This window comes from Diabrotica undecimpunctata, chromosome 5 (assembly GCF_040954645.1).
Source record: "Diabrotica undecimpunctata isolate CICGRU chromosome 5, icDiaUnde3, whole genome shotgun sequence".
Taxonomy (NCBI): Eukaryota; Metazoa; Arthropoda; class Insecta; order Coleoptera; family Chrysomelidae; genus Diabrotica; species Diabrotica undecimpunctata.
Genome location: NC_092807.1, coordinates 24,587,525 through 24,605,333, shown reverse-complemented (window position 1 = coordinate 24,605,333; position 17,809 = coordinate 24,587,525). Strand labels below are relative to the sequence as shown.

The window sequence follows — 17,809 nt, the reverse complement described above, 5'->3', positions numbered from 1 at the left end:
CCCTGACATCCAATGTTTGCTCTTTTGGATTTTACGCGGTGGGCCCTCTTTTTCCGCTGAATATATCCAGCTTTTTATTCCATTCCATGTTTTATTTATCTTCTAATATTTGTGGTTTTTCTTTGTTTATCAGTTTCATCTGGAATTCTTCTGTATTATTTACCCTTAGCTGTTTTGTATGATGTATTTATCTAGTTGTATGTAATTTCAGCCTGCAGTTCATTTTTAGCAGTTTATGATCTGATCCACGGTATAAAGCTGTATACTTGATAAATATTCACTTATTAGGTACCTACGCGTTTAGTATTTTTTCCATATTTTTTAGAAGAAACAAAGTTAAGCTAATGGGTTTGTATCATTATTATGTTTAGTCATTCATCAGTAATATTTAACTATGAATAAGAAAAGTGACCGTTTCTGATAAAACTATGTATTAACTTTTAAATATATATCCAGATAAAAATATTCCAAATCTTTAAACAATAAGCATTAAATTTCTGTTCGGCAGGTAGACAACCTCTATAAGATGATTCTAGTAAAACTTATGGAAAACTACCCTAAAATTTTGTAGGGGGAAGTGGAAACATATCGTTTGTAAAAAATATATTTTTATTTTTACATTATCAGGCCGTGATTTTAATTTTTCATTTTGGTAATAATTTACAGACTTAAAGAACAGGAAAAAACTGACTCTAAGAAACATTTGAAAAATACGTGGATGTCATATTCTTCTTTTTTTTACATCAGGTGAAATAGAGCAAGTGTTTCTTTTAGTACTTAAATGCTAATAAACTATATATAGTAGTTTTTAGATATACTTTACTTATTTTCCTTTAGTGCTTTTTCTTCTTCTTTATCTTCATTATATTGTGTGAACCTTATAGTCTGCTCTAAGTCACGACAGCTTCAGATCCAAAATCTTTTGTTTTTATTCTTACTCTTCTGCATTTTCTTTTTGTATCGCGTTAGTAGCTGATGTGGTTGGTGAACTTCTTCTTAATTCAGGCGAGACATTACTTTTCTCTGGCAATTGTTTTTTGAGATATTGGTACCAAAGTCTTTTAAAGCCTTCGATGGCATCCTAAAACTACTAAAGTTTTTTTGTGCAAAAATTAGGTGCTAAAATTCGAAGCTAGAATTAAAAAACTGAAAATATCTACTCTGTGTACATGGGTACAAATATAGGTTGAGTTTACCGAAAGTACACGCTGAATATAGCCGCAAATGTCAAAAATATTTTGGTTTGGCAGTGTTGGCATGTTTTTATAATGCATATGTTGTATGCTTCAAATATAAAGAGATAAAGCTTTTAAAAAGTACATTTTGATTATACTATTTTATGAATTCTGTAATTTTTAATTTATATGAAGTAATAACGAGTAAATATTTGTCTCTTTCGAGATTAATTACAAACATCTGTTGTAATCTGGCAACTGCTGATTTGACGATTGCCAAATCTATCCCCTAATCTATCAAAGGGTAATTGCTAAAAAAAATTTCTAATAATTAACTGCAAGAATACAAATATTTACTCATTGTTGTTTTATATAAATCAAAAATTGCAGAATTCATAACATAATATAAACAAAATGTTCTTTTCTAAAGATTTATCTTTTTATATTTGAAGCATACAGCATCTACATTATAAAAACATGCCAACACTGCTATACCGAAATTTTTTGTTCCATGTTTGACATTTGCGGCTATAATCAGCTTGTACTTTCGGTAAACTCAGCCCAAATATAATTTTATACGAATCGTGATATTATTTAAGGCTGTATACACGAATCCAATTTAAAATTTAAAAGAAAAAATTCAAGAAAATTATTTAAAATTTTATACACAGTGGTAAACATGAGTCATTTTGTGATTGCGGTTGTTAACTGGATTCACTAAACAGTAATCGTGACCATTACAAAACCATGGAGGCGGATCCACGAGGTTTGTTAAGTGTGCATCTTCTTTGGCTACATTTTCAGAAAAGTGCGTGTTGGTATATTTTGGAAATTGTGGGGAGTTCAAAAAATAATATAAACAATAATAAATTGTTAAAGGCAATTACAATGGTATGGTCACGTGATGAGAATGGAGGAGGAGCGGTGGCCAAAGAAAGCCTTAATGTATGTTCCGCCAGAAAGAAGGAAAAGGGGAAGACCACCAAATTCCTGGAGAAGAGAAATTACAAAAACAATGCAATCTAGAGGCTTAGAAGAGGGAGATTGGAGAGATAGGAAAAGATGGAGGCTGAAATGCGGGAAGCGGCAATCGCCGTAGGACCCCCGTTATATGATGATGATGATAAATTGTTAATATACATCACATGATATGGTTGACCATCATATGGTGAATATTACAGTTTCAGTCAGTTGCTTCTTTAAAATAAATGTACAAATTCATCTATAAACTAAAAATAAATAAACTTAAACATTTATTTCTAAATAATCATTAAATTGTGAATGCTTTATTAACTTGGCTTTTTTCATCACCTTTGTTTGAAAACTTGGTTTAATGCTTGAATAATTAAAAAAATTATGCGTTGTAGATGAATATTCGTTAACTTTGAACCAATCCAAACTTCTAAAGAATATTTAGCGGTATAAAACTTTCTTGTTGGTACAAATTTACAAAATTCTATAGAATCCCAAGGTTTTCATCACTCTATTTACCGAAAACCCACCCATACCAACAGCTACTTACATGCCGACTCTCATCATCCAACTTCACAAATTAATTTAATCATCAATACTCTTCTACAAATCAATACGACTGTGCGATAATGCGAAAAGACCCGCTCAGCTCTCTTCTTTAAAACAAGCCCTCATCCAAAATAGCTACCGCGAAAATCACATCAATAGAAGCATCCACAGGCATCAATCTTCCGTTGAATCTTAATCCAAAGATATATACCCTCATCATATGAAAGCTTTTCTTCTTTACATCAAAGGCGTCACTGACAAAATCGACAAAATCGTCAAATCAAGAGGAATACAGACAATATTTACCTCACAACAGAAACTTTTATATCTTGTCCGATTAATCAAAGACAACATTTCAAATGATCAACATGGAGTTTAGAAAATTCCTTGTGCAGACTACTCCCCGTTCTTACAAAGACCAAACCAATCGTAGAATCCAAAATAGAATTTATGAACATTCCATTTCTGTTCGCAATTCCGATTCAATTTTAGCTCTAGGTCAACACCATCTTCATTTTTGTTCTTAGGGTGCCTGTCCGTTCCGAACTTTGGCGATCATTCTGGTTGTGATGACTTTGTTAGTTGCTATACGGAATAGCTATGTTGAGTTCTTTCTATACCATGCTCTCAGGTTAGCAAGCCAGGATATTCTTCTTCGTCCTGGGGCCCTTTTTCCTTCAATTTTACCTTGCAAAATGCATTTGTAACACTTGCCGTGCTACAATAATATATACAAGGCCTGAATCGCTCACTGTCGAAGAGAATTGGGAGGGGTTTTCTTAAACATATAGAAACTATATCGTATCTTAAATTCAAGCACAATTAGATAATATGAAATTATAATTTATTATTGGACGCCACCCCTGGTTTATCCTCGAAGGGGAAGAGCAAAAAAAAATTAAGATTTATTGAAAGTTTACAAGAAAACTATTCTTTATTATTTCTTAGTAATGAACAAAAAGAAAACATTAAAAGTTACGTCATCCCAAAGGGATTCCAAAATATTATTTTATGTTAACATTATCATAAACAAAAAATCTTTGTATCGTATTAAATTAAGAATTGGTTATAAAGAAAATGAATGTATATATATATATATATATATATATATATATATATATATATATATATATTAACCCCAAATTTTGAAATTTGTTTACATTAAAAATAATATAGTTATTTATCAACTAGTAACAATGAAGAAAATAAACCTTTAAATTAAATTAGAACACTTCACTATATTTTCATTTTTTTTTGAGTTCATAATCATTTCTGTTGTCTTGAAAGTAGGTATAATAAAAATTGGTACAACCTTAATCTGCTCTGTTTCTCTTCTTATTTAATCAGTCACCAAATAAACCATTGATTCAGCTACGTACTATATCAAATCACCACCATCCTAGATAAGAGGGGTTAGGTATTCCATAAAAAGATACCGCTATTGGGCTATGATCTGGAATAACTCCATAGCAATACTATCTTGCGACGAGTATTAGAAATATAATATCAGCATTATAGCCTCTCCAATAAGGGTCTAAAAAAATAAATATCTATCTGAAATATGGACAAGAAAAGGATTTATTAGCTCACCTCTGAATTGAGACCCACTTTGGAAACACGTCTTAACGGTTGGACGGTTTTAACAGAAAAGAGCGAAACGCTATTCTTGCGATCTCTGGAAATTGGGCGTGAGTGACAAGTTGATGAATAGGCTCATCTACCGGAGATATTTGGGAATTACAGAAGAATCCTTGAGTCGGCTACAAGTAGGTACTTGACAGATAGATGGGGTTAGAAGTTTTATTTAAAAAAAAATAATCGAAATATATAATGAGTTTCTTTTAAATCTTTTGAAACGGTTACACATTGAAGTAGCTCGCCCAAGTACTGCAGCTTACGGCCCTTCACACCATCTTCATACAGGTCGCAAAATTGATTTTGAAAAAACTCCAGAACCATAGCCATCATCCGCCTTTATAAACCAAGCATTATCCGAGAAGCCATAGAGATTGAAAAACCGCCAAATTGTATCAATAAAAGAGATGACGGCACCCGGTTGCCTTCGACATGGAGACCTCCCCTAAAATAACTCTTTACAAGTTTTTTCTGATGATTTACAATAAAATTACTAACGAGAGAATTTTACTCATGTCATTATTGGGTGAGGAAAAATATTGGGTATAAGAATCAATATTGATAAAACAAAGTTTAAGATCATTAGCAGACAAAATAACCAGGTAAAACCATTAGCAGATAAACCTTTGTAAAGAGTTGATAAGTTCAAATAGTTTGGATGCACTATAAATAAAAAATAGACAGTGATGTAGAAAGAAAAATAAGAACAAAAGTGGGAAAATCAACAATGGTTAAATTTCAAAAAATTTTAAGCTGGAAGGAGCTTCCTCTACGTTTAAGACTTCTCAAGGTAAAATGGTATGGGGCTGAAGCATGGTCTCCCAAATTAAAATCAATGAATCGCTTAGAAGCATTTGGAATGTGGCCATTGAGTACACTACTGTGTACCTCATGAGTTGATCTTGTGACTAATGAGGAAATTTTATGAAGAGCTGGAACCGAACTTAAACTGTTGTAATGGAAATATAGCAAGGAAATAAAGAAGGAAAAATTAAGGGACAATTAGCCTAGTAAAGAGAAATAATTATTTAAGAAATTACATATTCCAAATTGATTAAAGAACAAATAAATTCATAGCTAGTAGGTAACATATTTGCGTAAACATTTTACATTAAACAAAGATTGAAAACTCGACCCAGTTTAAATGTATTACACGAGTCTCAAATATCAGGCCACCAAGATTGTTTAAATCACGTTTCAAAACATAGACCTCCGCCGAAATACAACACGGGGATCAGTCAGCAAAAAATCAATAACGCGACCTTGGTACTACGACTGAAAATTGAGAACACGGACTGATAAAAAAGGCGAACAAGGGGGCCAGCGGCGTTAGTGGGAAGTGGTCACGCCAGACGCTCCACGCCATAGTGTGGAGACCGGACGATACGCAGACAGTGGACGCGTTATTTAACTCGACGGGATAGTGTGACGTATAAGTGTCGGCAACTGGAGATTCGAAGGTTCGCAATCTCAAATCCCTGTAGGACTGGAGGCGTATTCCCTAGCTAGAGCCTAGATACGCGAAGGTAACTAAGATCTATATACTAACCCAAGGTATATCTAATAATACGGAATTGTCCGACCTTTAATTCCTTGCTTGTCTCTTCTCGTCTCCCTTCGCGCCTGATCGAACATTTTTGGTCCTAACTGATATTTTGTAGTGTACAGTATAGTTAATACATCGTAAACTCGAAATTTGTTTTTGTTATTCCTAGCCGTTACAGGTCGAGACTAGAAGAGATACACATTTCGCTTATGCAGTGCTCCGGCTTCTAACGTAAGCCCATAGCCTCTCACTCTTTGCAGGACCTGAGACCGAGAAGTCCTTAATTCCCTTCCTTTCCAGAAAGATTTCCCTACCCTCTTGTAAATCCGCGAGGGCGGAACCAGTCAGTCCAGACTAGTGGAACCAGTAAGCCTTGCCCCGCTCGCAGGGATAAGTATCTCCTAAAAATTGAAGAGGCATTGATAAGGACATTGAGACAGACGTCTTCTACAATGGTGACAGCCTTTATCAGAGTCGAGACAATTCATTAGAGGGGTTTAGTCGATTCAATGTTATTAGACTATTACAAACTATAAAACAACGAAAATTTGTGACATATAATGAGAAGTGATAAGTATAATCACTTCGATCAAAAAATACTAAATTAAAGGCAGAAACACAACAAATGATTAAGGACAGAACCTGCATGGATCGAAATTTACCAGAATATAAGAAACTTAATAAGGCAATATGAAAAAAAAAATAAGACAAGACATCAAGGACAATAATACCGAAAAAATCGAAAATATAGAGAAAAACAAGAGCACGAAAGTGTTATAAACTCTAAATAGCAAAGGCAGACAAAAAATACAGCATATAAAAGACAAAAATGGAATCATTATAAATGACAAACACCAGATAATAAGTATTGTTGAAGATTACTATATAGAATTATACTCGTCCAGCGTAGCAAAACCCGATAACGAGGATATGGAACGAAAAATACTAAATGTAGGATCTGAAACACTACCAGAAATTACTAACGAGGAAGTTAAAAATTACAGACCAATAAGCCTGCTACCACATCCGTACAAACTGCTTACTAAAGGTTATTAGTACCATGGAACACCTACAGACAATATGGACACTTATCGAAAAGTATAACGAATACAATGAACCTCTTTATTTGACATTTGTGAATTAAAATAGAACATTCGATTCATAGAACTCTGGGCCATATTAGAAGGAATTAAAAGGAATGAATAACTCAAGGATTGATTCCAGATATAGAATACTCCTACAATACATATTCGACAATGTAACTATGCAAATAAACGTAGAAGAAGGTATAACAACAAGCAAAATAAGAGCGGAAAGAGGAGTTAGACAAGGAGACACTATCTCTCCAAAATTATTTAGTATATCATTAGAAGATGTGTTCAAAAAGTTAAATAGGGAACAACGCGGAATTAATATCGATGGCAGGTTTTTAAATCATCTAATATTTGCTGATGACATAGTACTCTTAAGTCATCATCATCATCAATCAGCCCTGAGTTGTCCATTGTTGAACATAGGCCTCCTCTAGACTTTTCCATCTGCTTCTGTTCTGCGCCTCTGCTATCCAATTGGTCACGATTCTTTTGAGGTCGTCGGTCCATCGCGTTGGGGGTCTTCCTCGGCTTCGCTTGTCAGCCCGTGGTCTCCACTCAAGCAATTTTTTGTCCAACTGTCGTCTTTCATTCTTGCAACATGTCCTGCCCATCTCCATTTTTGCCTTGTAATATGTTCGTAATATGTATATTACATATTACATATTACAAGTACTCTTAAGTAACAATACAGAAAAACTACTCTATATGCTAAAAGAGCTTAAACAATAATCTGCGAAAATGGATTTAAAAAAGAATTTAAATAAAACAAAAGTGATGTCAAATCCATCCAGCGTGTTGGTGGACGCTGGATGGACGAAATTAGACGAATATCCAAGAAATGGCAACAAGAAGCGCAGAACCGTGAAGAGTGGCGAAAAATGGGAGAGACCTATGTCCAGCAGTGGACAGAAGAGGTTGCATGATGATGATGATGTCAAATCAAAATATCGCAATAGACCTAGGTCATATGATTAAACTAGGCAAACTCAAACGGCAGAGATATCTAGAACCCTCCCAATGACTTAAGCAGCAGTAGGAAAACTCGAATTGCGCAACTGAAATGAGGCTGGGTAGGACACGTGACACGACAAAACAACGAAAGATGAACGAGAAACATTCACAGAGGATTTTGTGAACAATGGATGCAAACAGAGTAAAGAAGAAGAAGATATAAGTATGAGACATTAAGATAAATTGATTTTAATAAGTAGGGTAGAATGAAGAGTAGACATAGGGAAAAAGCAATATTCGTGGCTGAGGGATATTAGAGCTTGGTGCGGAAGTCGAAATGCAGATGAAGTTTTTGTACTTGATAGGGAGGGAGAATTACGAATAAATGGCAGATAAACGTCTACCCACTAAAACCGTTTGGCTCTTTGGCACAGAAAAATGAAGTACTACTATAGTACGGTGCATAAGTTCAATCTTCTTCTTAGAGTGACATCTCCCTACGGAGGTTGGCAATCATAACGGCTATTATTATTTTTAAACTTACTGCTCTAAACAAATCAATTAATCTGCATTGGTACCAATCACGTAGATTCTTTAAACCAAGAATTCTTAGGTCAACAGACCTTCTTCCTTCAATCTTGCCCTGTATTATGAGTCACAAAATTTTATATTTTGGTCCCCTTATCACGTGGCCTAGGTATTCCAGGTTTCTTGTTTGTATAGTGGTGATACGTTCTGTTTCTTTACCAACCCTCTCCAGTACTTCTTTATTTGCAATTCTATTAGTCAATGATATTTTTAATACTCTAGAGTAGAACCAGAGTTCAAAAGCCTCAATTCTTTTTAAATTCCATATAATAATATTGAATTTTGGATGTGATTTTACTGTCAATGTGTTTATTCAAAAGCATTGATATTAGTTTTTTATGTTTTACTCTATCGAAAGCTCTTTCGTAGTGAACAAAGTACAATTGTAGGTCAACGTTTACATCACGACTGAATCAGTATATTGATGGCAAATAGTCCTTCTCGAGTACCCATTCCATTTAGAAAACCGAACTGCGTCTCAATAATCTCCTCTAACTAGATTCTCTTGTGCATTACTTTAAGTAGTACCTTTAAAGTATGAGTCATGAGGCTCAGTATTCTATAGTCAGAGCTTGCTGCTTGTTTTTTAGGGATGGTTACTTATGCTGACTTCAGCCACTCTTCTCAGTTAACATCTGATCCAGGATTAGTTTTAACTGTTATAGAGTTTTTATATCTGCTGTTTAGGAGTATAAAATCTGATTTCTGACAATGTGGTTTTTTGTATGTGAAGGAGACGTCCATGTATATAAATAGACGTCTAGTATAGTAAGCTGAAACTAAGTATTGGCAATTACCATATTCTTTTCTTGGCACAATTCTATAAGCCTTTCTCCTCTCTCGTTTCTAGTTCCTAATGTGAACTGTCCGAAAAACATAAATTAATAAGGAACAAAATAAAAGAGTCTAAGGAAAAGTGGATGACGTAAACAAGCATTGAAGTGGAAGAATTGCAGAAAAAACATGATCATTATAATCTACATAAAAAATTCAGAGAATTGGATGGTAAAATGTTATATCCACTCTATTCTTCTTTAAGGTGTTGAAACTTGGACTGTTAATGTTGACTTTTGAAACTTTGAAAATGCCATGGACCGATCATATTACGAACAAAATGGTTTTACACAGAATGAGAAGATACAAAGAAGTTTTTGACCACCATTAAAAAGAGAAAGACAGCATATTTGGGGCACATACTTAAAAATGAGAAGAACTAGTAGTTGTATGAAAGGTAAAATCGAAGGAAAACGGGTCCTGGTAGACGACAAATATCCTGTCGGAAAAATATTCGCTACTGGACCGGTTTAACACACAGATGCTTTTAAGGAAAGCAGAAAATAGAGACGAATTTGCAATGGTTATAGCCAACCTTCATTAGTGGAGTCGGCACTAGAAGAAGAAGAAGAAGATAATGAACGCTACTCCGTATCGATGATCAGTTTCGTCTCCTCTAGTGTAATATATATTGGGGTTATTTATTGATATCTCTTCATTTCCTGACCATTGTACATCGCTAACACCAAGTATATCTATATTTAGCCTCTATTTCTCTTTGATAACGTTAAATATCTTTCCAGGCTGACACATACTTCTTACATTCCAGGTAGCTATTTTGATCTGAGTGAGTTGATTATTTTTTTGCTTTTGTGTGCGAGGATTTTGTATGTTGACGACCGAAGAAGCCTTGCATTCTGATGGTTGTCCTTCTCTGCCGGAAAATGGTTTCCGATTACCATAATTAATAGTGTCTTTTGCGTAACTAGTTTGTACCATTATAATTTGTACTAGAGATGTCATCAAATAAGTTCAATTATAATATTTAAATATTGATATTAATTATTATACATAGTTAAAAGTTTAACTATGTCTGATAAGTCTGATACTTTCTTTCATTAAAAAAGAAATAGTAATTAAAGCGAGAACCGTTATGGTTTGTTCCTTGAATTTTAAAATAATATGTACACTTTCTAAATATTCATTATTACTATTATAATCATTGTTTAATTTAGACTTAATGACATGTTCCTAGAATTCAATATTCTATTATTAAGTCTTAAGAAACCAATACCTTTCAATTAATAGACGTCTAAAGATTTTCCCATCTCCCCTACAGGCGTATTAGTATAATGGTTCAAGCTGGTACCACAGGCAGACCCATTAGGTCTTCCCCGAGAAGTTTCACAACGTTTTGGTATTTATTGTTTGTAGTATTTTTTATTTAATTAGAATTAAAAATCATGGTGCGGGTAACAGCAATTATATTTTCTATAAGTAAAAATGTTAAGGCAAAACGACTTGTTGACCATAAGAAACTCGTTATAGTTCCTGTGGAGTGGAAAAATGAAGATAATAATGACATCGCGTAAGTAAAATAGAGTTTTAGTAATTTTTTTTTATTGCTCGAGTTATCTTTTCGTTTTAAAATATCTATAACTTTTTTTAGTTATAGTTAACTATAATACAATAGTTGAAAATGGTGATATTTTATACATACTTACCAAAAATTAAGAAAGAAAGTTATTCCTGTTTGTGTGTGTGTGAGGTCATAGCATCAGACAAAATCTATTTGCCACAACACATGGAAATTATTAATTATTTGAAATGTTTTCATGTCTGTTTCTTTAAACTATACCACTTATTTTTCATTTCTGATCAAATTAATGATGGAATTAAGTACCGATTTATTTGATGAAGACAGGAGAGCTTAATATTAAGCAGCAATGGAAATTCATTGTGAATTAGTTCTTGATACATAATTGAAGAGAACCGAGAGTTCAGAGAACATTTGAGGAATATATGATTTAAATCACCAATTGGTACGTTGTCACAAATACAGACAAGAGAGTCAAGTCACAGTTTAGTGCTAGAAGAATTTCTTTAGCAATATCTTCTTGTATGTGGGTTTTAAAGCCCGTTTCTACTTCAATAGTAATCTCCTAAATTGTTTAAATTATCGCACCATCTTTTTCTTAGTCTGTCTATACTTCTTCGTCCATTTGGTGACTTATCTCGTACTATTTGTACTATCCTATCCTCTGCCATTCTACTAATGTGTTCGTTTCAGTCCTGTTTCCGTTTCGTCACCCATCCATTTATGTCTTCTATATTGCATGCTCTTCTTATGTTTTCGCTTCTCTCCCTATCCAACAGACTTTTCCCTGATATTCGTCGAGTATTTTCATCTCAGTTGTTTCTAGTAGTCGTCTCGTTTTAGATGTGTCAGGTCTTGTCTCCGCCGTGTGTGTTAATATAGGTCTAATTGCTGCTTTATAGATTCTTGTTTTTGTATCTAGTCTTGGGTGTTTAATCTTCCAGATTGTGTCATTAGGAGATCCCACCGCATTACTTGCTTTTAAGTTTTGTTGTCGTACTTCTTCTTCAACATCTCCGTAACTAGTTATATCTATTCCCAGATATCTAAACCTTGCCTCCTGCTTTATTATTTTTTCATCAATTTCGATTTTACATCGTAGTGGGTATTTAGATGTTGTCATGCATTTGGTTTTTTCTGCTGATATTACCATATTGTATTTCTTGGCTGCGTAACATAATGTTTGGATTTCTTTGTTCCCCATTCTGTAACCATGACCTTTAAGTACGGCTTGTATTATTTCATCCATTATTATATTAAAGAGAAGTATGCTTAACGAGTCACCCTGTCTGACTCAGCTTTGTACTGGTATACACTGTGGTAGTTTTCCATTTATCTTTGCCTGTATTCGATTATGTAAGTAGATGTTTTCGATGGTTTGTATAATATTGATTGGTATGTTTCTTTTATACAGTAGGTGTAGGACGTCTTCGACTTGGATAGGATCGAAAGCCTATGTCAGGTCTATAAAACATAGATATGCTGGTTTATTATACTCGATGACCTTTTCTGTGATTTGTCTTAGTACAAATAGCCTCTACGCCGGATCTTCTGGATCTGAATCTTTGTTGTTCATCTGATAAAGTTGTTAGTTTTATTGATTTTGTTGGTTAGGACTTTTATGGTAAGCTTAAGTACGGTATTCAGTAGATTTATACCTCTATAATTGTTGAGGTCTTCTTTATCTCCTTTCTTGAACATTGGTATCATTATGCTTTTTCTCCATGCATCTGGTATCGTGCAGGGCAATATTAGATTTTGTATAAGTTTTTTCATCTCTAGGGCAATACTTTCTCTTCAGTGTTTTAGAAGCTCGTTGGTTATTCCATCTGGTCCTGGTGACTTTCTATTTTTGAGTGAGTTTATGGCTATCTCTACTTCCTGAACACTTATATCTATTTCGTGTCTTAATTTAGATACGTTATTGTGTTGATTATTATTTTCCTTTCCTTTAAACAGTTCCGTTAGGTATCTTTCCCATTCGTTTGCTCGTATGTTATTGCATTTCTTCAATTCTGCCATTTCTTTCCGTTGGTTTCTTATAAATCTCCATATTTGTTTTTGTGTACCGTAGAACTCGCTTTCCATCCTTTTTGTAAACCTTTCCCAGTGATCATTTTTTGTTCTTCTTACCAACTGCTTTGTTTCATTTTCGTATTCTTCTATAGGTGTCTCGGGATTCTGGAGTATTTGAAGTTTTGTACTTCGTGTAGACCTCTCGTTTCTCTTTACATTTCTCTTTTATTTTTTTTTTCTGAACCATGGTTTTTGTTCAGTATGACTTTGCGTTTTCCTAGAGCTTCCGTTGCTGCTTCTTCAATGTTGTTTTTAATTTTCTCCCAGCTCGCGTTTATATCATCGATGATGTCTATTTGTTTCAGCTGTATCTTCTGTGCTAGCCTGCTTCGGTACATTTTTCTTGTAGAGTCATTCCACAGTGATTCTACATTGAATTTTTCCTCGGTGATTTCCTGTAAAAAATGTTTTGGTGTTATTTTCATTCTTATTTTTGCTATTACTAGTGTGTGTTCACTCCCTGCGTCTGCTGAGTTTAAAGTTCGGACATCTAGAATCTGCTTTGGGTGGATTTTTCTATTAGTGATTATAAAATCAATCATAGATTTGTGACCCCTGGAGTTTTCAAATATATATTTATACTGGAACTTATGTTCGAAAAATATATAATTGATTCTCAGTTCGTTAAAAGTAGAGAGATTAGCCATGAGTTCTCCATTTGCGTTGACATGGTTTTCATTCAATGTTTGTTTGACTCCTGGAACTATTTCATTTTCGATATGCAATAGCATGCAATAGCTTTAGCAATATACTGCGGTTAAGTATTCCAATTGTATATAAGTGGGACAAGAGGCAACCATGGTTTAGTTTTTAATGAGTCAGTACTGACATTTGTGCTCTATTATAATTATAGGTGAAATGAGGAATGTTTTTTAGAAGTGTAGGGTGAATGCTAAAATAATGATTTGTAGATTTATTTGCAATTTTTTTGTAATCATCTTCCCATTTTCAACTGCTCTCAGGTTTAAAAGAGTTATTCAAAGCTTTTAAATTAAATACATTGTCAATATGGGCAACTTTTGCGGCCATATCCGCAATTTCATTACCTTCGACTCCACAATGTCCTTTCGTCTAAATAAACGAAACAGTTAAGCTTAAGTTATGCTTGAATAGAATAGAATAAAATAGAATTTATTTAGTTAATATACAAAAATAGTTTTGTTTTTGATAAGTCAAAGGAATAGTAACAATTTTTTACATACATACATATAAAATTTTTGCGAATTTAAATATTACAAATAGATATTTATTATTAATAATTTAAGAAACGACACACACACTAAATAAAAAAAAAACATGAAATATCGTCATAATAGGCAAATACCCTGACCAAACTAGTTCATCATCATCAGTGGTGCTACAGCTCTAGTTGAGCCTTGACCTTCCCCAGTCTATTTCGCCAGTCGTTTCTGTTCATCGCCAACCGTTGCCAATTTGCCGCGCCGATTTTCCTTGCGTCCTCGTCCACACCGTCCCTCCATCTCAGTCGTGGTCTGCCTCTACTCCTATTTCCCACTGGGACCGATAATAGAGTTCGTCTGGGTGGGTAATTTTCATTTGCTCTTGACACATGTCCAGCCCATCTAAGCCTACCTATTTTTATGAAGGATATTACATCTCTACCATTTACTATTTTTTTATACTTCTCGTACAATTCGAAATTATATCGCCTTCTCCAAATACCATTCTCACAGAATGCGCCCATTATTCTTCTTAGTATCTTCCTTTCGAAGACGAGCAGAAGATTTGCGTCTGTTTTGGAGATGGTCCATGTTTCTGACCCATATGTCAGCACTGGTAGGATGAGTGTTCTATATATTATTAGTTTGGTTTTCTGGCTTAAATTTCTGTTTTTTAGCTGCTTGCTTAGTCCAAAATAACATTTGTTTGCTAGCAGTACCCTCCGTTTTACTTCTTCAGATGTGTCATTACCGTTTGTTATGAGAGAACCCAAATATGTAAACTTATTTACTACCTCAAAATTATATTGGTCTATACTGAAGTTTTCTTCGGCGTTTCTACCTCTATCTCTGTTATTTGGAATAGATGCTAACATTTTGGTTTTTTCCTCGTTTATTTTAAGGCCCATATTTTGTGCGGCTGTCAAGAAGGTGGAAGTCATCTCTTTAAGTCCTCGTGTAGTACGTGGGATCAAATCCAGATCGTCAGCGTAAGCCATAATCTGCGTTGACCAAACTAGTTACTATTGCGTAAAAGTTGCACTTAAGTACTCCGTTTTTGAATAGAAACACTGTTTTAAAAATTGTGATTTGATTTTGTAATCTGTAAATTGTAATCTGTATGAGCACTCCAATTCAAATTATCATCTAGGAAGATTAATAAGAGTTTAACACTATTTCTTGAGATATACTTCCAATCGGAACTAAAAATCAAATTTTCTTTTTTCTTTCTATTTAGCTTCACCCCATTACGTAAAAACCAGTTTTTTGCTTTCTGGGTATCACTATCTATTTAAATTTTTAAATTATACTGATTAATATCAGTATTAATAAGAGTTGTATCGTCTGCTAAGCAAACACATTTTATAGGAAAAGTATAGTGAAATAAATCATTCAGATAAATAAGAAACAAAGTGGGTCCTAATATAGAACCTTGAGGAACCCCATATTCGAAAGTGTTAAACTCAGAATAGCTGTTATTAAGAAAAACTGCCTGTTTTCTATTTGTTAAGTATGATCTAAATAGATTAAGAGTGTCTCTCCTAATACCGTATTTATGCATTTTTTCCGACAGTAATTCATGCGAAACACAGTTAAAAGCTTTGGATAGGTCACACAATGTCAAAGACACAAAATGACCTTCCTCCAAGCCATCAACTCTCTTATCTCTCACAATTTTCTGTATAGCTAGTGTAGTGCTACATTTTTTTCTAAAGCCATATTGATTACAATGAAGTACTTTGTGTTTTTCCAGATATTCTATCAAACGAACATTTAGAATGCTCTCAAAAATTTTGCCGAAAATGGGAATGATTGAGATGGGACGATTTCCAATTTCATCTAAAGCTCCCTTTTTGAACACTGGTAGCACTTTTGTTACTTTTAATACATCGGGGAAAATCCCTTTAGTAAGACAATAATTATTATAAAGTATAATTAATTTGTCTATAATTATATCGATATTTTCTACAATTATTTTTTTGGTTACGAAATAAAAATCCATACATTTCTGATTTCAGTATCACTAACAGGTAATAAAAAAATCTATGACTACATTTTCATTTATAGAATTAAAAGAACTTCTAATATGTTTATCTAATGATTGAAGTAAAGTAATTATTAAAATAATTGTTTGATGTAATCGCGCTTTGACAGACTATTTTGAAATTTATTTCTGTGATAATTTTTCGACTGTTCTCACAACCATTCAAATTTCGTCATTTTGTGTCATGTGGAACAATTTCACCCAATCATGTCAACATTAGACTGATAATTGCATTCAGTGCAATTTTCAATCCCTATGACAACACGATAGAGTTTGACAACTTCATCCAAATAAATTTCAAAATGTCACGTTTCGGCAATGAGAATGTTCAAAGTATAAATGTTATAATGTTAAAGCAACGAATCTAATGTTAACTTAAATTTTAATAATTGTACTTTTACTAACTGTACTTTTAATAAATAAATGTTTCGTTATGTTGAGTTATGATTTTTTTTTTTCGAAAAATTATCCGCCGAATATCCCTCGGACATTGATGAATGCCTCATAATTTCATGACAAATTTCTCAAGCTCGTTGCTTGGTAACAGCACTCAGCCTTCGGCTTCGTGCTGTTACCAAGGAACGAGCTTTCGATTGTCATGAAATTATCTCGTCTGTTATCAATGTCCTAGGGATATTACTACTGATAATTTATAACTTTCCAACTGTCACGAGATATATTTTCTGAATTGCAAAACAAATTCTCATAAGCCAGTTTTTTTATTGATACTGTTAATTTGTAGCGCTTTTTAAACTTTTTATACTCACTATATTTCTTTGTAACATCAGCAATTATCTTGCTGATGTTACAAAACTGGACTGGAAAAATTTTCTCACATTACTATTAATTCATCATCAAACCAAGAAATTGAAGCTTTACTACGAGTTCGTGATTTTTTTATTGGAAAATTAATTTCAGTTAACTTTACATACATTTTGATAATACATTGAGCTAATTCTGTTGCTGTTTTGAGAGAAACACCCGAAACCCAGTCAACGTTATTTAACGACAGTTTTAATATACATAGGATGCCATTACTTGTTATATGTCTTCTATATGTATTAGCACTATGACTTTTTTCAGATGTTGTTTTGAAGTAGAGAAATTGAGCAAGATGATCAGAAATACACGGGTCTACAATTCCACAACCAACTGTCTCACTGCTTATATTTGTTAAGATGTTATCTAAGCAAGTTGCTGATCTATTTAATTGTGATTCTAGTAAATTCATTAATATTTATGGTTAAGCCAAAAGTAGAAATTAGACCATCGAAATTGTGTAGTTCATAAGGTGCTTTTTGAAAACAATGTTGAAATCTCCAATTATTATTATTTCTAAAAAATTAGCAGAGCAAAACACCAATAACTTTTCAAATAAATCTAGAAAAACTTTAAAATTCCCATTTCCGGATCCATAATTAATTTTTTTTGTTCAAAATTAAAGCATTTCAGAATTTATTTAGCGTGTGACCGCTAATAACTTGTAATGTTGATTTTGAGTCTGAAATTATTGCTACATTCATGCATGTTTGAGTTGCACACCATTTTAATGCCTTTTCATTGGCAAAGGACTCGGCGTTAAAAATGAAACAATGATTTGAGATAGAGTTACCATTGAAGCTATGGT

The 17,809-nt window shown here is 33.5% G+C and overlaps 1 protein-coding gene across 1 annotated transcript in view; it reads left to right on the top strand.

The window, feature by feature from the left end:
• The first annotated feature begins 10,688 nt into the window (after nucleotides 1–10,688).
• The window catches only part of Pepck2 (Phosphoenolpyruvate carboxykinase 2), a 66,784-nt gene continuing 59,663 nt past the window's right edge, over nucleotides 10,689–17,809 (top strand). The window contains exon 1 of the mRNA XM_072531751.1: nucleotides 10,689–10,872. Coding sequence (XP_072387852.1) covers nucleotides 10,748–10,872 — 125 coding nt within the window. The 5' untranslated portion in view covers nucleotides 10,689–10,747. The remainder of the gene's footprint in view (nucleotides 10,873–17,809) is intronic.